We start from the raw sequence: 24674 nt of genomic DNA, 5'->3' as shown, positions 1-24674 counted from the left end.
ATTTCTCATTCTCAGCATTTTGCAGTTTATCACAGAGCATAATGAAGCAACCACACACACAAGATCAGACGACCTTTATAGACTGAGTGCTACAAAGCTAAGAAAGTGAACTTGGTCACTATCTGAACATCACAGAAACAAGGTACTTTTCTGTACAAGACAAGGCTCAAACAGCTCTGCTTTGGTAAGAACACAAAAAGCAAACCAAGAGATGTAGCAAGACAGAAAAAGCCAGAGATAAACAAGAGAGGCCAAACTTCAAAATCACCTCTGTGCAAAGATTGATAGAAGTAAATCTTCCTCAGCACCCTATGTAATTACTCTCAATAAATAAATCAAACAAAGTAAACTAATACAGGAAGAAAATTAAGAACAAAAAACCCTGACTGACCTGTCTAGAAAACAATCAAACATGATTCCTATTCCTGACATCTGAGCTATTTTCCTAGCAAGTGACTTGCCTGGCTCTCCTGGGTCCAAACAGGCTACTAAAGGACTAAACTAGAACTTATTTACAACAAGTACATCCTCCCCTAAGAGCCACCTTACACCTCTTTTGTTAAAAATTAAGTTTCTAAATAGCTCAATGTCATGAAAAGCCTTTCATATTTCCAAATAAAAAACACCTTGAAAGTAGTCTTCAACTGCATTCCGACTAACTGCCAAAACACAAGAAAAAAATGGGGGATTTTTGCAACTCGAAAGCCAAACACTACTTAGTCACTCAGAAATTCAAAATTTCTGCACTTCAGAGCAATATTTTCAACATTTTACCCCAAGAAGAAACCAGTCCTACAAGGGAACAGACCTTACAAAGGCCATGTTAACCACTAGGGCTTATTCTTGTTACAGCACCATGAGACTCCCACATACTGAAATCAGTTACCAAACAGTCCATTTTTTCCAAACATTATAGCAAAAGTTTTTTGGATTCATGCAATGGGCCTAAAATAGGGGTAAAATAATTACTACACATAAACAAAACACCAGCTAATGCTCAATCTCTGCCATACTGGCAGTAATGAAATTAAAACTTATTAAATACTCAAACTGCAAGAGCCATTACAGGAAGAGGAATGAATGTATCGTCTAAGAAAATATTCCATCTGAAAATACATCCAACTTCTTAGGAAAGATGAAAACTCAGCCTGAGTGACAGCTGACCAGCTGATAGCTGATTAGCAGTAAAGGACAGCAGCTCATTTTCCTTGACACAAGGAAATAAATACTGTCCTTGACACAAGGCTAAGAAGACTAAGAAAATGTAAGCATCAGGAAAAAAAATTATAAAATACTTACAGGGACATTCTTCTCAAAACATATTTCATAATATGCTGCGCATGTTCAAAATCAATTACCAAAAAAGCAAATTTGGACACAACATTTCCAGCTTGCAAGGAATCAAAATTTCTGCCCACAGCGGCTTGGACAAAAGTCCTGTATGTACTTTCCAGTCTTTCTCTTTTACCTAAGACATCTTACTTTAGCATCTATAAAAATAAAGTATTGTTTCCTAAAATGTCTCCACTAGCAGCTTTTGAAACAGATGGGCAAAATCTACAGCCACTGAGAATGAAAATGGATCATTTTAATACACTTGCAATTAAAAATCTTGAAATCTATTTAAAGGGCTATAAGGAAGTCCTGCTAAAATGCACCTTATGACATCTAGTCGCCAAACAGTCTATAATCAAGATTTATCATTAGTCTCTGTACCTCCTTAAAGAGCTTCTAAGTTTTTCTTTTTGGATTCTCAGTCTCCAAGGAGCTCCTGTACACAGGTATGCCTGCACTCTACATTTTTGCTTCTCTGACTCGGCTTCACTGTTGCAGGTACCCAGGACCACAGCCATGGTGTGTGCCAGATGGATTTTGCTGCATCCTGGACTGGAAAGAATCCATACATCTAAGCTGCAGTACAATGCCAGAGATGTTTCACATCACCTGGCAAGCCAGATATCATGAGAGCCTCTTTGCCTGCCCCCAAAACATAAAACCCATGTCATTCAAAGACCACCCTGAAACTCAAACAGATTCCTTCACAGGTGATACATGACTCAGACAAAGGCCTGGGGCTATCACACTTTTGTGACCCTAAAAACCAAAGGGTTATGACTTTTACTTCAATATGCGTTACCATGAGCTTACACGTGTAATGGACTTGTAAAACTTTCAGTATTATTAGAGCATATCTGTATTTTTAAAAGCATGTGGTTTACAAACACAAGAGATGCTCTACTTAAGGCAGTCTCACCCTAAGAAATGCACGTAACAAAAATGGAATCTGATGCAGTTTACAGCTCTCCAGTAACTTGCAGCTGAACCCTTTAAATAGTAAGTTATCCACATAACGTAGAGCAGATGCTTGGGTAAGACATACAAATTGAAATAACTATGGAAGATCAAAAATCTTCAACTGCATTTTGAAAGGAGTTAAGGTTATAATTTGTACTACAAACAAAGCTTAACACTTTAGTCAACTAACCAAGCTCTAACAATAAGAATGACATAATAGTTTAATGAATACATGGAAATTTTACAAGTACACGAGCTAAATTTTAACAAAGCCCTCCACTCAATACCTATTTTATCACTTCCCATCTTAGGCTTTCTGTTATAATACAAGCTTTTGTTTCTGTGTTTAGGCTTAAGGAAGACCATTGTATCCAACAATCACCGAACCAAAACTGTATTTACATTTGTAGAGTGTATTCTTTGTAAAGTATACTTTTTGCAGGCCGTAATAGTAGTTGCAATGTTTATAGTGGAGTACAGGCTACATTAAGGAAAGATAATTCTACATCTAACAATAAACTCAGTATGTCAATTCATCATGATAACAAAGTACTATAGCCAATACTATACTCAAAACTTACTTTCTAATCAGTCTTCAGATCATTATTTTCAGACCACTTAGAAATTTGTTATTAATACAGCAACAATGAAGAAGTTGAAGATATGCTGGAAGAGGACTTACGAAAGCTGTTGGTCATTTCAAGGACAATTAGTCAAGCCTTTTACCACCTAATCTTCCCAGCATCTCATTTCTCTTACTTCAAGCAGCAGCTATTCACATCAATGAAAATTTTAAACTGAAAAACCAAGCACCAAAAAACACAATCACCCAAAGCTTGTTCCCACTCTCAGGCCCACAGAAACAGTGTTTACCCATTTCCTTTCAGATTTTTGGATCTCTTACCTAACTGCAGTGAGGGAAAGAAGACGTGCCCCATAGTCAGGGAATCCAACGAAGCATACATTTATTTTGGATGCTTATTAGTTCTTTTGTCTCTTGGAAGAGTATACCAGACACTTGGGTTAGAATTCACAGACTATGTTTTGTTTGTTCTTAGAAGAGAAAGTTAAACTGTTCCAAATACCTTGGGCAAGGCATGGCGCCATTACACCCAGTGTGAGCTCTCAATAGCTGAGCACTGAGGCTGTTTCCAGAGAAACGTTCCTTTCTCACATGAGGCGTGAACTTTACTCAGCCCTTCTATGTGATTAAATAACCAAGACTATTATGGTTAGATAATGGGCATGGCAAAGATGCCCCATCCCAGCACCAAGAGACCCGCAGTCATTCCAGTGGAGAACTGGGAGTCTGAAGACCCAGACCCAGCAACAATGGGTCCTTTCAAGGAAGCATTTCCCCTTAGGGGCTGTGCCAAGAGCCCAACCTTTCCTGTGTGGCTGCCGCCTTATTGTGCAATGTAGAGTATCTGCTTCCTGGGATATATTTGCTTTTGTAGTATGGATGCTCAATAAAAGGAGGTAATGACTTTTTTTCCTCTTCCTCTTAAATTCTTGGAAAATATTTTCGAAGTTAACATATGAACATTTGAATCAAATTTCTCTTTGTCTGCAAGAAGATCATCAAGCACAACGAGACTAACCACAAGAGGTGAACTCTCCTCTAAAGTTAGACCTTGAATTTTTGTTTCCTCACAAGCACATATAGTGGCATACAGCTATGACTACAGAAGTCACACTCATCATAAGCAAGCAATTTGCTTTCACATCTTCCTTTCCCATCCTGATTATGACTTAGTACCTTTCACTGCTTTCAGCCAAGCATTCTCAGACAAAGCAGCAGTATTTCTTCAGTTTCCTGAAGTCAAAATGTTCAGCTGTGTAACCACTGGAAGTATACAACACAAGAGTATATTCCAGAATAACAGATATAGCACCAAATTGCACTAATTTCTAAAAATGTATTCTGTCAGAAAAATCAATGCATTAAACCAGGCGTTTCTAATGTTTACTGAAAGCACACTTTTTTATAATAGTCATAATAAACTGACACGAAGTCTGAAGTATGTGGCATATTCACTTAAATTAGTTCAGAAACATTTCAAGGAAAAAGCTCTTGTCTGCAAACAACTTGTCAATCAGTAGAAATACTGTGCATGACTGAAACTGTTAAAGCTCTAAATATCATATATCATACAACAACACTAAATATTAATTTTAAAAGACTGTATAAAAGAATTAAATTCAATTTAAGATACCACATGACAATTTGTTTTGCTCCCAAATTACAATAACTGAAAAAAATAACAGAAAAATCTGCAAACAAGTTCCATTCCAAGATTGAACTGCTGTACAGGACAATTTTTGTACGCACAGGAATTTATAGGATCTGACAGCTTAGCTCCTGAAAATGATTAATTTACACTTAGAACTACCATATGAGGCAAGATAAAAAAATCAAGGAGGAAAAGCTGCACTCCATTTCCATGAAAAGAAGTTTGACAAAGACAAGAAGAGAACAGACATACAGGACTGTAACATTTAACTTCATGCCTCCATGCCTGTAATGTAAACCTTGGCCCACATCCATCTAGCTACTATGTCCCAGTCATTCAGAACAGTCCTATAAACCCAGAAGAGCTTCAGAGATTTAGTAAACAGTTGTATTTCAGAGAAGGACTTCTACAATCCATGAAATTAAATTAACTCCCCACATCCTACTACAACACGTACCATTGCCTTAAACAGTTCCACTTAATTGACACTGTTCAGTGCTTCTGTGCCCCTTGGGAATTACTTCCATAGCATCAGCAGTGGGAGACATCACCTGTATAATGGAAACAGACTGCAAAAATCTGACAAGGGATATCTCTTCAACTGCTGCAATCTTCTCAGTCCTAATGACCATCAGCAAAGATCTTGAGTCTTGCTTCTTCCATAAGTAATAGCTTTTGTTTATAAGTCTGTTCTTAGTTAACTTTTATCCTGCAGGCTTACTTTAAAGGAGAAATTCTGCCTTAACATATCTTGTCTCGAGTAACATTTTTATCTCTGTTTGAAATACCTTTTTGAGAACTTTCTTTCCTAGCCTATAAAAAATTTTATCACAGTATTAAGAGGTGTAACTGTATCCATCTTCTCTGCTGTGAGGAGGAGAGTTTCCTTAAAAGCAACACTGAAATGTTTCAAGCACGCAAAGTGTATCAAGTGAATGCTTTTTCCTCAAGCATTGACCTCACTAACTGAAATATCACCAATGTCTAGCCAAATACTCAGAAGTAGCCTCTTCCCAGATAGCCCTGGTCCAGATGCTCGACCCAGCTTTCCCCCTTCACTCTCGCTTTTTCATAAATGTTAGGTGAAAACAGAGGTCAGCTTCCTAAAGCACCACTGAAAACTGCCACAGTTTCACTTACATTAAATGTCCAAGTAGCTTTAACTCCATACCCTTCATACCAGTGCCACGGAAGAACAGAAAGTCGGGCTGAAGGCTAATAGAGCAACAAAACAATGGCCAGAAAGGTCAGATCAAATGTGCATTTCCCCTACAGTCAAGGAGACAGCACAGAGTCACATAATGATGCTCCCCAGTGCATAATCTCCAGTCCCACGAACTTGTAGTTAAAGAGTTTCATGAGCCAAATACCCTATCATTTTATTTATTACTAAGTGGATTTTTCTTGGGGTTTTAAAAATTATTTTGTGGCCCATTTTAAGCTTGCCAATGTCCTGCAAAGAGCTCCTGAATTCACGGAGAAGGATTCATTTTGCCCTTATTTTGACCCTCAATCTATTAGCTTTATGAACGTGCATTTCAGTTTCTCCTTGGCTAGAGCATTTGGAAAAGGAAACTACCAAACAACTACTTAATCTGAATATAAGCAAAATAATAAAACACATTTTGAAAAAGACTGAAGCTCTGAAATTACCTTCTATCTGTGGGAACATTGGGAAAGGAATCAACCACCAGTTACTATGTTTTTACTATCTTTCAGGCTGATGTTATAGGTACCAAGCTCTTTTTCATGGCTGTATATACTACCACACTTTCAAAATTAAAAAACGGTAACCTAGCTAAAATCGAAATTAGTATCCAAAGAACAAGGATATTCTCTGACAGAGGGACATACAGATATAAAACACACTCTTCAGGAATCCAGCAAAGGCAAGATGGGAGGACAGAGCAAAACACCACACAGGTGATTCACCATAAAATACTGCCCCACAAACTTAGTAAATTCAACTGTCTGGGCACAGCTCAATGTCTGCACTACCAAAAGCTAGTCTCCAAAAGAAGTGAGCTTTACAAAAGGTGAACTACTTCCATTAAGCTAGGCTAACAAAAAGTATTTTCTGAGACTGTAAACCAAAATATTCTCAACCCAATACATTCTTCTGTTGGCAGCACTTCATCAACCAGCACTACTGTCTTGACTATAAGGTTGCATGAGTTCTGCTACAACACCCGTCTATGTTACATACAAGTGTTATCAGACTTCAGCTACAGACAAGTCTGGCATTTAAGACACTATTTCTTCACAGACATTTATGCCAGCACAGGATGACAGCAAGCAGGAAACCATATATTTGTTCCAAATGCAAGGCACAGACTACACCAATTCAAACCACTTTGCGGTTTGAAACCAGAGCAAAGACTTCCATGACCTGTTCTGGCAATGGGCTTTACGTAGAACAGCATCTCCAGTAGACAGCCGCTATTTAACACACCAGACAATGACTACTGAAATGACCACAGGCTAAGAACTGGGGTAACGAATACTACCAAGCATAGCAGCCTAAGGCATAAAAATTCTCCATAATAAATGTTCAAAATGCAATTATGCCAACAGTCTCCTACTGAAAAAAACATTTCCCACTCTGGGGAAGGGATTTTGCTGGATAATGGAAAGGGTAGCAGAAGGAAGAGTGCTATGAGGACAACTCCATTTGCACAATACTGAGTAAAGACTCTGTCAGGCTGACAAGACCCATAAGTTATTTTTCTTTGTGCACTCACCCTACAAAAGGCATGCAATTTATGTGGTGAAATTTGTGTGTTCCTACATTTTGCCTGTTAATTACTAAAGTTATTTCTGCTGGAGAAGACAACTTCATAAAAAAACGTAAATTATATTGCTAACAAAATTTAAAATTTGTCGATGAACTAAGGAAAATTAACAAGTTAGGAGCACAAGTAGACTTTCAACCAACTTAGCCTGCACAACAATGGTTTTCCAAGTGCTTCAGTTCATTCAGACATATTACATTTGCCTCTGCTCCAGACACATGCCCTTCACCACAGGTTGATCTCACCCAAGCAGCAGAAAGCCATCACAGCAGTACAACTGTAACACAGCTAAAGCTGTGTTTCATCCATACACTGTTGGCATTTAAAGTTGGGCTGTGCAAACTGGACTCCACACCATTACTCCTCACCACAACACAACTCTTCAATATTGCCAATATCAAGGCTCAGTAGGCTGCGCCTAGCAATAAAGCATGGAATGATGCAGGAAAGTGATGAGAGTCAGGACTCTCTCTGAAAGCACTGTTTAAGGTTTTCTCACCAAACGGACCAACAGAAAACAGGGTTAATCTAAAGAATGCACTTTGCAAGACTGCACATTATACAGCCCTTTTATGTTTCTGTTTGAATTACCAGTTGGTCTGAAAAGAACTTTTTGCTGGCTTGTCAGATCTGGAGTACTGCTGTAGTGACAGAAGCACCACTTTCAGACAGCAGCACCCTCAGCCAAAGACTGCTCAAGCCAGTGGAACAACCCTTTGAATTCACTGGGCTTTGGCTCAAGCCTTCACAACTTAGTGACAACAGCAGATATGTTAAGAATCCTCCATGACCCTAAGATAAAAATAGATTCCCTGTTTGAGAAACAGAGGTAAGAAAAATTATCCCTCTGCTCAGAGAAAAAAATCTCAAGCCAACAGTAACAGGACTTCTCAGGAAATGAACCTGTACCCTAAAGTTATACAGTTCAATAAAGATTATTACAGGGTAAAGGTAAAGTCAGGCAGGTAATGCAACTTAACTGTACAATCTCCCATTGGAGGCCAATCATTATCCCTGTCACTGACCTTTCAGCTTCCGCTATCTACTGCTGCATTAAATGTAGCCTCCAGAAAATAAGCCCTTGCTATTGTTGATGTGAAACACCATAGCAGATCTTAAGGGCAGAGTTCATAAGGGTAACTGTACTTTTCTTCACTGATTTGGAGACGTGATATGGCAGTGAAATCCATAGGATTAATTGATGTGTTTTCACACATTCCAGTTACATTACAAACCAATTGCTGAAATACAAGGATTAGCTGGATCCTTTGTTTTGCCATGCAGTCTATCTGCAGACCCATCAAAAGCAATTATAACAGTGCATAAAAACAATGATATATAAAATAGCATGGCTATACTCGCAGTTGGACCTTCCACTTTGCAATGGGTTCATCCTCACTCAGGCCCCCTGTAGTGGTGAATATACCACAGCATGGGAACTGCGAAGAGATGCTCAAAGCCGAAGGTGGACCTTTGTAATGATGGATGAGAAACATTTTGGGATTATCACCTAAATCTAAAGCAGTAATCTGAAAGCTACTAAGACTACTAAAATGAATGGAAATTCGTAAGTGCTTTGCTAGGTTTAATTCACACAGACATTGCTAACAGGTTGACCATGTAGAACATCCTGACAGCACAAGAAAAGCCGCTCCATTTGCAGGAGGCAGCATCCAAGAGAAGTGATCTGGAGCACCATATGTTTCCAAACCAATACAAACATCACAGTTCTAACCATCCGAACCTGTACAAGATCTAAACTCACAAGATACAACCAAGCAATTGACAAAAAGGATCCTGTGTATTTCTCCCTCACTGGCTCAAACTTGACATCAACTGAAAATAGAATCTTATAAAATGAAAGGGACGTTAATCGTGAGTTTAGTCTATTCTCCAACATAAACCATATACCATTCTTTCCAAACACACAAACTTGCTCTTCACGGCCACAAGACTTCTTAAAGCACTACTTTCACTGTGAGAAATGTTAAAAACTTAATTGGTGTTTTCCATGATGAAACTTAATCCCACTTCAACCTGCCCATCATGGCCATCGAAAATAACATTTCCTTCTTATAAATCTTTTAAATACTTGAAATCACTTACATTCCCCCTAAACTCCTCATCTCTTGCCAAAATAACTTGGATTTTCTTCCACATTTATGAAGCTGTTTCCTCGAACTCTGATCACTCACATTTCCCTACTCTGAACTCCTTCCAAGGGGTCCAAATTCTTCTTGAATCTTGGCACCCAAAACAGATGCTGTCTGCACAGACTGTACATCAACAGCAAATAAAGCAAATGGATTTAAACTTTATGTCTCTCATACAATACTCCTGTTTAAACATCCCAGTAAGATATTTGCCTTTTCTGCAAAACAGCATGACACTGACTCATGTTCAACTTGTGATCCAGTACACCCCCAGGTCCTTTTTCTAGCAGCTAACCAGTTACTCCTCACCCTGCATTTCCACAGCTGGCAATTCCTGCCTAAGTGCAGTACTCTGCATTTGTCCCTATTGAATGTCATGCTATTTTTCAGGTTATTTTGAACTCTCATCATGTCCTCCAACACACAGTCCCTGAGAACTCAATAAGCACATTTAATCAGCCAGCTGACTAATATTTTCGCAACTGTACCCAGGACAGAATCCTTCGAGGTAACTTCTCATTTTAACACCGAATTGTTAATTAAAGTTCTCCAGATAGGATCAGCTACCCCCAGATCATGCCTCCATTTACTTATAAGACCATCAAAATGAGGAAAACCTTTTTAAATCAATCAATTAATTCAGGAGACCAAAGCTCCACTGCTTCTGCTACAGCCACGAGCCTTCTGCTCTGCCGTAAAAAGGTATCAAGACTTCGGACACAATTACTTTTCTGACAAATCAGTTCAACTTCCTGTATCTTCCAAGCACTTGAAAATAGAATGTTTGTTTATTAATCTCAACTGATTGCAAAAAACTGAGACAAATTGAACTGTCAGACTGTTACTCATCTTCCTTGGCTCTTTTCCTTTGTAACCATCCTTTGCCAGTCTTCTAGTACTTCTGAGTAGTTCTAGATAATATTTTTGAGCCGTTTTGAGAATTGTACTGTGAAACTTATCAGGGCCAGTTGACACAGAAACATCTAGTAGAAGTGCACTGTAGTGTAAAATACTACCTTGTCACAAACATTCATAAGATTAAGCACCTGCATGAAACCATGTGAAAGGAAACAAGAAAAATAGGCACTAAAGCCCTTCAGATGTTCTGCACCTTCTGTAGACACGTGCTCCCCACCAAATCAAGTGAGGCATTTCCTAATCTTCCTATTACTACTAACATACTTTTACAGGTAGCTGACTTATGTCTCTTCCTACCTGCCATTCCATTTGCACTGTACCCTTTGTGATATCTGCTCCTACCAGCCTTTTACATGATGTGACTCAATTTCACACTCTACTCTTTCACACTCTACTCTTGTCTTGCATCCCATGTCGGTTAAGCTGCTCTTACTATTGTTTCTCAAAAGCCTTCTCATTACACTGTTCTCCTAGCCTTTAAAAGAATCAGCTGTGATTTCACAGCCATTGCCATTTATCACCTTTCATTTTGACATCTTCTAGCTAGAATAAAATCTGAAGGAGCTGCCATTTTTGTTACTGCTAGTGTCCTCTAAACTGAAAATATCACTGCCATATAGCTTTGCTAAAGGTCAGAAAAGAAAGAGTTGGGTATTTTGATTTTGAAGGATGATCTTTTAGTCTTAAATACCACATAAAAAAATCTTAATCCAGCTAAAAAAAGTAATGGACTTGATACCAGTTCTACTACCATATCCTCTTCCAAAGAGCTGTTTCAAGATGAACAATGCAAAGTCACAACTCTAACAAAGCAGAACAGTTAAAAAAAAAGGGGCTAAATTCTTTCAAATGAAAAACACACAATGAAAAAATGAAAATACAGAGTGAGTGCAAATGCAGCTAATGCTGGTAAGTTTGACAGGATGATGAATGTGATTGACACTGCACCACTTCAGAGCAATCAGCAAGATCCCATGGCCAGGGAGAATCCCTTCCCAATCTCCATCCGTGCAAAGCACTCCCTTGAAGACGGTGCAGAAATTGTACATTTTAGAAAAGGAGCAGCAAGACACAGAACTTCAGCTTTTTGTGCAGATCACATCCATAACTCCTGAACAGAAACTGTGAATCACCCATCCTTTTTTATTTAATCCTGCTTTTCAGCTACAAAAACTAAAGTTTACATTCTTATTTCAATCAGGAATAAAGGTGTCAGACTTGGAGCAATAATACAGCTATAGTTTACTACAAAATGAACTTTTGTTCAGTGCTATGGAGATTATTTAACAAAGGAAGCAGTTTTTTATGAATGAAAACTATTTTTAGCACATTGTGTAACAGCAAAAGGGAAACATTTTAGCATTACTGTTATTTAAAACATTTTTTCAATGTTTTGTTATGAAATTAGTATTTTTGAACTAGGATTTGTCTTGAATGGTCTTTCTCATGCCAATCATAACCAGATTCAAGAACTAGTCAGAATGTTGGGAGGTTTTTTGCCATTGAAAGTCCACAAAACCTACTTATCTGCAAAACAACATGACTCCAGACCAAAAGCAGGTTTGACCACAGTAGATGCCACACTGTGGAAACCAGTAATCCCTGCCCAAAAATACCTGCACTTAAACAGAAGCTCTGTTCTCCAAGGCAATTCTTGCAGACACTCAAAAGATGAGCCTGAACACAAAAGGCAGAACCACGTATTTTCACATTACATTGATAAGGTTTGGGCACTAACTAAATTAAATCTAAGGAAACCCTTTTTTTCTAATTTCCAAAACTCAAAACTTTTAGAAGATTTAACTAAAGGACTTGTTTCACAAGGCAATGAAGCAATGAAACACCTTCTCTCCATGCCAACTACCATCAGGTTCTGTCCTGGGCTGACTTTATGATGCCTGTCTCCCACACAGATGTTAAACAAGGAAGGTGTTACAACCATGCTCCCTGGTCTGCAGTTAAAGATCCTTGAGCACAGCACTAAAGAGAGACATTTATCACAACAGAAGTAATAATTTCTGCAACAGATCTCGGACAAACTAAGTCAAAGTCATCCCCTGCTGCAGATTGCTGTTGTTTACAGAAATAACGCAAACACTATCTGAAGGTTTCCAGAAAAAGGAGCAAGGGTGCAATGGTCAAAATGCTTGTTGAAAACCTGACCTTTCCATGCCAGTTCCCAGTTCTACTACTGATTTCCTCTATGACCTGGACACTCCATGTGGACCTGGTTTTAACAATATAAAGATATTTTACTTCCACAGAATAAATGGAATTTGTCTTCATCCCACAGAAATCCAATTTATTGTTGGCTGTTTTATACTTCACACAGGAAACAGTAGGATAGTACCTCCTCAAGGCAAATAAGAAAAAATAAACTGAGGGTTCCATGTCAATACAGAAATTTGTTTTCTTTTTAAAATACTTCATTAGGAACACAGCAAAACAGCTAGTCTGATGCACCATGCCTATCACACAGCACAGTAGCAGAACAGGATTGAATCATAAAGTTTCTCAATCGCTCAGACATCATGATGCAACTTCCCTTCCTGCTAGGCAGCCCCCACGCTCCCTTGCAGGCACTGTGAGCTTCCTGAGCAGGCAGATGGGACCTTTCACCCCTCTCTCTCCAGGTTAAGGATGAATTAGTGCCTACCAATGCCATGAGGTCCTTTGCAGACTAGGAAGAAATGAAAAAGAAATACAGGAACAGAAGCCTGGTCCTAGAAGACAACTAATAGCTAGAGGGGGGAGATCAAAATGAGCTCAACGCCTAGACAGCACTACAGGAAGATACCAAGCAGAGCTTGGAACAGCCCCACTGCTCCTGGGAGGTATTTGGGAAGGCAGTAGCTGCTGTCCAGCAGCTCTGCTGGAGTCTGCAGGACTGCTCAGACCCCTTTCACTGCTTACACCTCCTTGTGTCACAGACAGCCTTGGCTAAAACCAAAGTTAGCAAAAAGATCTGGCTTACTCATTTTCTGAAGCACTTTAAAAACTGACAGACTTGGAGCACATTAGTTTTTCATAGCTGACCTAGGTGCTCACACTGGAACACTTGATGCAGCCAGAAGCCAGTGTTCTTTCCCACAGGTAACTATACCAAAAACAGATGACATTTTTGTTCAGCAAGTCATGCTAATGATATGCTCCTTAGAAGTGAGCAGGGGTAGATCAGTACCAATAAATTTCAAAGTCAATTGTACAGTTCAAAGTTTACACAGCATATTTTCTTTAAACTTCGTGAAACTGTACTTGTAATTAGTCAACAAGAAAAAGCAGCAGTACATAGCCATCAGTGTCGTGCCAAATACCAAAACAAACATTTCCTCAGTATATGTGCAATAAAGATACACTGCCGTCACTCATGACACCGATACAGTGACATGAAGTTTATGAGGACCACACTTACATCATAGAGTAAATTTAAATAATGCCAAAAAAGCTGTTTCTCACAAGATCAAGAAAATCAATATTCTACAGGATGCAACAGTGTCATACAAAATTTTAAGAAAAGGTAAAAGTAGGAATTCTTTCAAACATGATGGAAATGATGGCTGAGAAATATTGCTAACCTGTCTGAAGAGCCAGTGCGTGGACAAATCGCATACATACAACAGCTGAGACACCTACAAAAAAAAAAAAAAAAAAAAAAAAAAAAAAAAAAAAAAAAAAAAAAACCCAGTCAGAGTAATGACTAGGCTAAATGAAACATAATCATCTTGATCACCCTTGCTAAGAAAACACCATAGAATTCCAGTGAGTCCATACTGCAAAGCAAACACATTAACGAATTCTAACTCAGCAACCTCAGAAAAGGAAGCAGTCAGACAGTGTGGCCAGACAAGTATCAGCACTCATGTTAGAACAGTTTAGAGTTAACCATCTCCCACTGCTGGAGGCTATGCTATCTCAGCTTCTTGAAGAGCTCCAAAAATCTATTCCAACTACACAGCACCTGCAGGGATACACTGATCCCAGCAGGCAAGCCAGGGCACTGATGGTAGTGGCAAGCTTTCAGAGCCAATACTGTAGATAATCAAGTTTTTCTTCACCTTAAGTATCAATTCTGTTAAGGCTCTCAGTGTTTAATTCACCTAGTAGCTGTTTATCCCTGAACAGGCATAAACAGGCCTCCTCTTAGGGATGACGCAGTGGTTGTCAGAGGTGCTCAGTGCGATACCTCCACAGCTGAGCTGATAGAAAAGTGCCGTATAACCCTTGTCAGCGGCAGGAGAACGCACTGACTCATGTGCTGAAAAAAGGATGAGACGCATTGAGTCCTCATCTCGGGCTGCGAAAGTTTTCCTTTGGTACCCGATCACCGGCATTTCCACCGACCCCGCCACTGCAGCGCATGCTGACGTGTGCCCAGGCAGCGGAACGCGCGGTGTTCGGTAACCGGGACCGGGGCAGAACGGGGGGCCGGGCTGAGAGGACGGAGGAAGCGGCAGTGGAGAGCTGCCCGAGGTGCCGAGGGGACCCCGACAGCCCGGGGGCAGCGCGGGGGGACGGCCTGGCCGTCGGGCCAGCGCCGCACGTGTCCGGACGCCGGCGGCCGCCACACGCCCGCGGCCACGCGCGCCCCTTCCCCGGGCCGCGAGACCCGCTCCACGGCACCGGCCCCGCCACAAGCCCCGCGCCCGCGCCGGGCGGCGCCGCGGGGGCTGCCGCGGGCGGAGGAGCGGCCGGCGCGGCTGAAGGGCGCTGCGGGCGGCCGCGTCGCACCCGGCGCGGCGGAGATCGCGGGCGCCGCTGGAGGCCCGCGGACCCTCCCTCACCTGCCGGGCCGCGCCGTGCCGTACAGCGCCCGCGGCCCCACTCACCGGCGGCCTCAGCGCAGCCCCATCGCCGGCGGGGCGGGCGCGGGACCGGCGCGGGACCGGCGCTCCCCCCCCACCCCGCGCGGCTGCAGCTGCTCGCGAGCGGATCCGCCGCCAACCGGCTGCACGCGCCGGCCGCGCTGGGCGGGGCGGGGCGGGGCGAGCGCGGAAGTGACGGCGGCACGGCACGCGCCCTCCCGGCCCGCGCCGCGCCGGAAGAGAGGGGAGCGAGCGGGGCCGGGGCCGAGGGGCGGGGCTTCGGCGGGAGGGGCGGGGCACGGGGCGGGGCAGCACGTGGGACACGGCTGTGGGGGGACATGATGTGGGGACATGGATATGGAGGGACATGGATGTGGGGGGACATGGATGTGGGGTCTTGGATATGGAGGGACATGGATGTGGGGGGACATGGATATGCGAGATTCTGCGGGGCAGGACAAGGGGTCCCATTGGGACACGGATGGCAGTGTGTGTTGGGCCGCAGGACCCCACCTCGGGGTGGGAGCTGAGGCTCCCGGGATCCCCGAGGCCATGTGTGCTGGCCATGGGGTGTCCTGCAGGCACTGGAGTCCGGGTGTTGCCCCTAAAACCTACACGGCAGACATCTCTGTGGAGCCAGGTCCAGCTGTGCCAGTTACCCTCCAGCATTACCTCCAGTCCTCCATTGTCGTGGGATGGGGAACAAGACCAGGAACAAGACCTTTACGGCTGCTGTTGAGGAATTTGGCTCCATCCAGCACTGGTGAACACCATGGCGGGATTGACAGGCAACTGAGGTGCAGGATGAGCAGCTCTGCACATCTCACTCACTGTGACCACTAGGTATGTTATGTTCTGGTGAGGGGGTGGGAATCACCTCAGGGAAATCCCTGTAAGGAATGAGTGCCCTGGGGCACCACCGAGGGGCTCCATCGCAGACCCCAGCTCAGGTGTTGGACACAACCCCATCCCCGCAGTGCATCACTCAGCTCTTCCCCCTCAGCCTCACAGAAGTGACAAGAGATCTTTCCTATTGTCCTATCTACACCTGCTTTTAATAACCCATCCCTACTTCTGTCTGCTGTCTGCTCAATTTTGAAGAGCACTGCAAACCATTTAGAGGATTTGTAAGCCACAACAGGATCTGTATTTTTTTCCACATAGTACTATTTTTTTTCTGGTATTTCTTCTTCAGCCAGATGAAGGGAGCCATTGAGTGTTACATCTCATTGCATGCAACCCCAGCAGTGACTGAACAGGGGTTACATCCATCTGGCAGAACATCACATCACATCACCTCAGCACCATTCTGGGCTTCCTGCGACAGTTCCAGTGACCCCACAGCTCTGGGGTGAGTCAGCCCAGCACGGGAATCTAGCAGGAAATTATGACAGTGATAGAAAGAAAATACATAGTTTTCTGTTGGCCTGATGAGTTGATTCACTCATGTGACCACTGTTTAAGGGAATGAGAGGAAAAGAAAATGAGAAACAAAACTGCCCCTTTTGGCAACCACCCACACATCAGGCATAATGCTGAGCTGCTCTGGCTCAAATCAGATGGATGCCCTCCTCTACTCAAAAAAACCCTAAAAGCATCTATTTTCTGTTAATGTGCTAACTCTACTGTCACAGTTTGATTCTCTGTTGACTGCACACTTCGTTGACACCTCACTGCTCTTGTCAAAGGCTGATGTCAGCCTGGCCAAGCTTCTGTCCCTGCCTACCTGGGACACACTAGTTACTTGGTTTCATGTAATGACTCAACAGTTACTTCCCCTGATTCTCTGGAAATTCAGTGATTCAGTATTTACTGAGAAATCAGTACTAAGAGTTTGGTGATCTTCTCAGGCAGTTCTTAAAATGCTTTTGCATGAAAGTTTTAAAGATGGGTATTAAGCAGTGGTTTTCATTCACACTGGTTACCTGTGAAAGACCATGTGAAATGCCTCCAATTAATATGATGACACTATTCTGTCAATTTTCTAAATGACAAACAGAAAAATTACTGAATAATTTCAGGGGTTTTTTCTTCATTGAATTGCAATTGTTGTTGTCCAATGTCCAACCTAAATCGCTGCTAGGATTTTCTTTGTGCCTCAAGGAAATGCCACTGGTGATCAGTGGTACTGGCAAACTGCAAAACTACCCATTGCTATCAGCTTGCAAAATTCCCATCTATATATGTTTTTATTGTTGCCTATTCTTCCTTTTTGAGCAAGATGTTTTGTTTCAAAACCAGAAAAGTCTCCTTTGATGCCACTGAAATTGTGAACATTTAAGTCACCCAACAACATTGATGAAGGACTCCCTCAGTTTCCATTTGGATCACACTGAGGTATTTCCTCAGGCTCATAACTTTTCCTTTTGCTCATAACCTCTTTTAGCTCAAAATTTCCTTTTGCTCATAACCCCTTTTAGCCTTGCAAACTTGCTAGCAGTGTCCCCAGCAGAGTCATAGGAATGTGAGGAGATTGAAATGGGCACCCTTCTGCCTGGGTGTTGGAAAAACAGAGGTAAAACACATTAGTAGAAACAGCTTTTTAGGTCATACAGACCCAGAAATTAATATGATGAGGAGAAGCCAAGGAGATTTTTTTTTTTTATGAAGTACTGACTGGTAAAAAGAGCCTATCATATGACTCAGAGGAAAAATATTATGAAATTATTAGTGCTGTTAAACAGGAGCTCTTATTCTGTCATTCCCTATTAATAAAAGGAGTTAAAAGGCTTGCTTTGATATATACATTTCTGTGTTCTTCATCAAAAATTCTTTAGTAATTTTCAATTAAAGATTAATTTCTCATCACATTTTTCAACCCATTGTATATTCTAATGTATTATCTTTATCCCCATTAGAAGGTTTCCCTTAACACCTAATTGCTTTTCTTTTTCAGTTGCTGGCAAATTTGAACTCGTTTATTGCTTCACAAACCTCAAACCATGCAGGCTTTTATTAACTCAGAGATTAATTTTGTGGTTGGCACACTCCCTGCTTTCCAGCTCTCTTGGCATCACTCTGGTTTGTACTGCTGGAAGTGCCTGGCAACCTCAGCTCTCCTGCAGCATTCCTGGCTGCAGCTTCCCTAGGGAAGGGACTGCTCACAGGGCATCACAAGTTATTTCTAGGTATACACCTAGAAATCACAGCATTCAGTGCTTTTAAAACATTAGGTGTTTAACCTGGTAGAAAAAGTAAAGTAAGTTACAAGAGAAATTACAAGAATAACAACAATTTTTCTCCATTCTATTCACCTTAGAGAGATTGGTTAGCAAGAGGAAATGAGCCAGAGAACACAATCCAGCATTGTCAGTGCTTCTGGAAATGTTATGGCCATTCACAGCCAGTGTAATTCCTCCAGACTTTGCTCTGTGGGAGAGGTAAGCAGCTTGGGGCTTGAGAACAGGAGGAGTGGTAAGTCCTGCAGCCTTTCTTAACGGGCTTCCCACGACTACTTTGATTGCATAGTTACATATATTCCACCTGAAACCTGAACTGGGTACAAGTCCCACTTAATAATAAAACTTACAAGTCCTTTACCACTTTCTGTGACCGGAACATTTCTTCCACATGAAATTTCTCAATTGCTCCCTCCCACCACCTTTTCCCCAGCGTCGAGGGCGTTTGCTGTTTTCCGTGTCCGGCTTTGCCCCACCGAACCCTGGACTCTCTCCCAGGTGAGGCACAAATGAGATGAACAATGCTTATTAAGTGTACAGCATTTAGTGAGTCTCAGACTGACTAGTCACATTTTATGTGTTTTCCCAGTCTGACTGTACCCACTGTTATCTCTCATCTATAACTGTAAATCCTCCAGGGCAGAGATCAGCATTGTTACCCGTTGTATATTACCTAGCTGATGGGGGCCAAGGATTTTATGTGTTTTGGCAATAAACAGCATAAATATCATTACGCTTTAAGAACATTTGTGGAGTTTTTTCTCCTTTGCACATGATTTCTAAGTCAGGCAGGACAAGAACCTATCTTGGGATCACATTTGTGTATGAAATCTATCTTGTGCCAAAACTAAGATATCCAAGTAGCAGAGAAAATAAATCAGAACCTACTGTTTATTTATTCAGTCTCTTTAATGAGTATATATTAGCATGTTCCACCCTGCCTTTTCTGGTAGGGCTGTATAAATATGTGCTTTAGCTCAGAGGAGGTTATGTGACCCACCTCTGCAGTGCACCAGCAGCCAGCTGGCCACATCTGGTCCCAGGTGCTGCAAGCACACCTCTGCTAGCCCTGTACCAACAAGCACTCCCTGAAGACAGCTGTGGGGCCTCCAGTGGGACACCTCTGGCTCTCTTTGACTTTCCTGGCAAGGGTGTTACATAGGGGATAAAATCCCCATAGCCCACTCTCTCTAATCCCCATACATCCTTAGGCAAACAAAAAGAGCCTCATAAGAAAAAGGGCTGAGAAAGGACATGGCTCCATGCCTTGGCTGTGTGTGTGGACATGACATCCCTCCTACTACCTTTATGTGTTTTCTCTGACCTCAGTGGCTTGCAGGCTCTGCCAGCTTAGATTTTCAAGTTCAGTGGGTTGGCATCCCAATAGCAGTGGCATCCCTCTGGGCTCTCAGACACAGGCATGGGATCTGCATGGGAACATGACTCTTGAACTGAGTGCCAGAGCTCATGAACACACAGACAGGTATATGGTGACTCATTAAATGTAGGTTAGCAATTACAGTTTCACTCTTCGAGATGATTCACATGCAGCTGAAAGCCACAAGTCTTTAAAAGTTTCCTTTGAAAGCTCCTTAAACTACTTTGGCAAGCCTGAGTTGTTGAGCAGTTTATCACTTCTCTGCCAGACGAGCTTGTGAAACCACTTTAAGAGGAAATTCTACAAAGTGCCCAAGATTGTCACAGATGAAGTTTCTTTTCTCTTGTGCCACCTAATCCTTTTTTCCCCATTTCCCAGACATCCAGTTCTTCATGGCTTAAAATAGCCTAGCTAGTTACTTCCCTTACAACAGCAGCATATCTAATAAGTCACTCTTCAACAGCAGTCAGAGGCAAAGGAGAATTCATTGCTCCATTTACTTGAACAAGACCTTAAAAAGTCACTTTTTATAGTAGATGAAATAAATGATACTGTGATTTCTCATTCCTCTTTCTAGCCCCACGACTGCCATAGGAAGCACTACAGGAGGTCACTCCACTCTCCAGATTACTTCTCAAGTCCGTTGAAGACTATTCCCTCCACAGAAGTTACCTTCCACTCTTCTCTCCAGGCTCCCTGCTGCCACAAAGCTGCAGTGGAATCACTGTGGAGATACTTAGCACATCCCTTTTGTTGGTATTTGTCTGTTTCCCTCTCCCTTCTATTTTTAAAATAAGGCAGAAGTCTTTCAGTCAGTAGAACTGCCAGCCTTTACCTAGCTCAAGTCATATCTAAGGAAAGGTGAGATATGAATGCCTTTATCTGCTTTCACACCTCCACCACATGATTTCATAAAGCTGCCGTGCAGCACACACACAAAAGCTCACTGAGGGATTGTCTCCACCGAGGACACTGGTTTCCTGATGGCCTGCACAGGGTTTGTCACATCCAGCTGTGGACTGGGCAGAAATCCTCAGGCACCACATCAGCACTGGTGACGGTAAGAGCAGAGCAAAGGCTGCTGCACTATGACAGAGGGTTGAGTTTGGTAGCAGTTGTCCCAGCCACAGGGAATAGTTGCCAAGGGGACCCAGTAGGTACCTGAAACGCTGCTGACTTCACTGGGAAGTATTCCAGTAAATGGGGGGAGTTTACCCTCACCAATGGACAGCATAAACTCCATACTAAGTAAGCTATTTACAGCTAAATAACCCCAGGACTGCTAAGAAAAATAAAGCAACTAGGTAAACAGAGCTAAAAAACCCCACATGCAAACCCAGAATGTGAGACTTGAGAAATAATCACTTCTACCCAACAAAATACAATGGGCAAGTATCTGTGCTTTTATTATTTATCTGCAAGTATTTTACTGTGAAATGAATCTGCTGATCACTGCCCACCCAGCACAGAGGACAGATTCAAGCTCTCTGGCAACTCTCCTAGCTGAAGAGGGTGATACCCTCTCCAGCTGAAGAATGCATGCACACTGCTAATGGATCTTGCCATCTAGCAGCTCGATGTTTTGATTTCATATTAGAATTGCTTGAAAATAGGACCTTTAATAACGCTATTGTTGTGCGTTTCTCTCTCAAAGTATGTTTAAAGGACTTAATCAGACTCATTTCCTTAATTTCAAGCATATCTCTGAAAACTTATTATCCCAGGCTGATGGCATCAAAGAGTGAATTAGGAATAAAGCCAAGTGAATAAAACCAAAGATATTTCCTTTCAGTTACTGTGCAGCCTTCACAGGCTGCAGAGCATTAGAGCTGCTTGAAATACCACTGTCACATTCTTCAAGATCTGCAAATTGGTGCCTTGCTCTCATATCCTTGGCAGGAAGTGAGGGTATGATCCCTGTTACACTTCACCCAACAAAGCTGTGATGTGATGAGCAGCTTTAGATGTGTGGCACTGGAAAAATGTCTTTGAACTATTGCTGTTTGGGTTCCCACTTTCTGAGACCTATTTATCACAGCAAAGTTACCCTACTAAACCAAAAAAAAAAAAAAAAAAAACCAAAAACCCTGGACTTTCTTTTTATAGCATATGAAACCCTTGATTTCACCTTCTGTCCTTCAACATCATTTACAGAGAAGCAGCAGATCTTGCAGCTGTTCTGAGCCAGGCTGAAGGTCCACAGAGGCCACTGTCCCGGCCATCTCTGATGGCAGTAAGGAGCTGAAGTGCTCTAAAATCCAGGGTGAGGAAACACCTTGCACACCCTTCCACCAGGCAGCCAAACACAAATCTCTCTCTTACAGCCATGCCACCGGGAACTGCACCATGGGCAGGAACAGGGGCATTTCACATCTACTTCTCCAGGACTTCAACACAGATCCCAAACCAAGATGCCCCTGTTCTGGCAGGTTAAGGAACAACTCATAACCCTTACTGTATCCGGAAACTGGGACTCAATTTTAGCATGGTCCAGGGCCGATCAAGCAGTTATTGCTGAAGTGACTTCTGCAACCTTGTTCTCACAACACCTCCTGGGAAAGTGCTTGGCAGACTGGCAGTCGGTGCTGTTACAACAAAGCAGAGGGCTGGGAAGCCTTTCTTCTGCTTTGTGCTCTCCAAAGGCACTGCTTTCAGAAAGGACAGGAACCAAAGCCTGTGTGCAGCTCTTCTCCCTGGCATGGCGCCTCAGGGAATGAAGCAGGTTACGCTGTCTGGTCATTCAACCCACCATCAGTCATCCTCAATAACTTTTTCATCCCTGTTATTTCAACTAAATGGGCGAAGTCCATGAGTTTATTATGATCTGAGACACTGTGCTTCTGCAATGCCCTCTGACGCTCCGGTGGCTCCCCATCCGCCCCGCAGACTGGCAGCATTGCTGCCATCAGGGCTGGCATTCCCTGCCCACATGGCCCAGCACCAGCTGGAACAGAGCAGGAGCTAAATGTGCTGATGGACAAAGAACATCTTATGCAAGAGCTGGAGAAGATCGGCTCACCCTCAAGACACTGAAAAGCAGGTCAGGGGAGCATTCACAGTGTGGGCACCCAGTTCCCCCATGTCGGGGAGGCTTGGGTTTGCTGGTGGGCAGCATCACCCCACAGTGCCAGGTAGGGTGGGCTGCAGGCAGAGTTGCACAACCACGGAGTCCCCGGGCTACGGCCAGCACCATCACAAAACAGATATACAAAGTGCAAAATGAGACCACGTTAGAACATCATTTTGCTTTTCTGAAAACTACCGACTTTAGAAGTCACCTGTGTTTCCTTTGCCCTCAGCTTTCCAAGCTATACTGCTCAGGCTCCCTCCGCCTCTCCAGTCTTTCCTCGGCAAGAGCCAGGCCTGGAGCAGTGCTGTAAAGCCAGGAAGGACAGTTAGTTGCTGACAGGAGCCAGGGTTTGCATGCTTAGCCGTGGCAGCGCCCTGACAGACCTTGCAGTGCTACACCTGATAGTAATGGGCAGTTCTGGGCTTTCTCCTTCCCCTACTCCTGCCAAAAGATGTTTTCCCAATCTGCTCTCTTTGGCTCTGCAGTGTGGCAGCTCCAAAGCCGCGACTTCGAAGCAGCAGCTGATGCTGAGAGAGAAGCCGCTGGATCCTTTCCACCATTCCTTGCCCTCTGGGGTCTTTTCTTCTCTTCTATCCCTGAGGTTTTAGAGTAAGAAAGGTCTAATTACTTTTGTAGCTCGTAATTACTTTGCAGCTCCACCCTAACAAGCAAGCTTGTAACAAGTCTGCTTCCCCAGGATAGGTCATGCCCTGACAAACACCTGGCTGCTTAATTGCTCCAGGCAGCTCTTGTGGCTGTGCAGACACCCCGCGCCGAGCGTGCGGTGGATGTTCTTGGTGGCTGGGAAGCCCAAAGAGGGGACGGTGCAAGGAAAAGGAGTGCACGTCCCCCTTTCACACACAGCCATGCAAAGAACTCACCACTGTGCACTGCAGCTTCTTGCAGCCTTCCCTAGAGGCAGCATAGGACGTGATGATCCCAGTGTGCTGTGTCCATGGAAAGGGTTCTTGGGGCCCTTGATGGCTTCATCCAGAACTGCCTGAGTCCCAGGAATCTGTCTGAATCCTCCTTCCCTACACTCCATGGCTACAAAACTGGCAGAGATGATCGACAACACAGGTGTCTCCTCACAGTACAATGCAGCTGAACTCCAGTCACCTCATAGAGCAGAGGATACCAGCAAACACTGAAATCACAAGATCTGCCCAAACCTGCCCTGATGCCAGCCAGCCCTGTCGCTGGCCAGGTTAGTGACCTTTGCTGAGCACATCACCCCCACACACCTCTCGGAGAGGGGAGGCTGAGCAGGCAGATGCATCTGCAGCCCCTCAGGAAAAGCCTCCTCTAAAGCTGCACCCGCTCAGAGCATTCCCACCCTGGCCATTGTTTTGGGAACGACTGGAAAATGTCAGCAGGGCACTGGGTGCGGGTGGGGGGGGGGGTGTCAGGAAAAAGGAAAAAGAGATGATTAGATTTTTTTTAAAATCAGCCAATAAATTATATTAACTTTTCCATTGACCTTTTGTAGGGTCACATTATCAGACTAGTGAATGTGGTTCATGAAGATAGGATTATGCTCAGATTTCAAACTGTGCAGAAAGTGCATCCCAAGCAACATGCCAAAATGGAAACGTCAGCTCTGCCAGATGGGTGTGCTTCTCATTATCCTCCCGAGGAAAGCCAGATCCACCACCTACAAATACTGTATATGTTATTAAAAGAGTCTGGTTCCCAGGGAGGCTGGGAATTGCATAAGGTCTGCTTTTCTCAATGCTGTCTTTCACTCCTTTCCCCTTGAGGCTGTGGTGGCACAGGAATGGCCTGTGGAGGACTGGCTTGTCACAGGCAGCCAAGATCACTTTTACCCCCAGCTCAGCCAGCTTGCCATGGAG

The 24674-nt window shown here is 43.1% G+C and overlaps 1 protein-coding gene and 1 long non-coding RNA gene across 3 annotated transcripts in view; one reads left to right on the top strand and one right to left on the bottom strand.

Annotated features, from left to right (window-relative positions):
* The window catches only part of ATP13A3 (ATPase 13A3), a 52704-nt gene extending 38671 nt beyond the window's left edge, over positions 1 to 14033 (bottom strand). For both annotated transcript variants that reach the window (XM_066326413.1, XM_066326414.1), the window contains exon 1: positions 13968 to 14033. In XM_066326413.1, coding sequence (XP_066182510.1) covers positions 13968 to 14005 — 38 coding nt within the window. In that variant the 5' untranslated portion in view covers positions 14006 to 14033. The remainder of the gene's footprint in view (positions 1 to 13967) is intronic.
* Positions 14034 to 18415: 4382 nt separating this feature from the next.
* Positions 18416 to 20571, top strand: LOC136365816 (uncharacterized). The gene is made up of 3 exons (XR_010744420.1): positions 18416 to 18574; positions 18807 to 18871; positions 20329 to 20571. It is a non-coding gene; the product is annotated as an uncharacterized lncRNA (long non-coding RNA).
* The last annotated feature ends 4103 nt before the right edge of the window (positions 20572 to 24674 follow it).

Source organism: Sylvia atricapilla, chromosome 10 (assembly GCF_009819655.1).
Source record: "Sylvia atricapilla isolate bSylAtr1 chromosome 10, bSylAtr1.pri, whole genome shotgun sequence".
Classification (NCBI taxonomy): domain Eukaryota; kingdom Metazoa; phylum Chordata; class Aves; order Passeriformes; family Sylviidae; genus Sylvia; species Sylvia atricapilla.
Note: the sequence above shows the minus strand (reverse complement) of the source record. Positions and strands in the feature narration are given on the sequence as shown.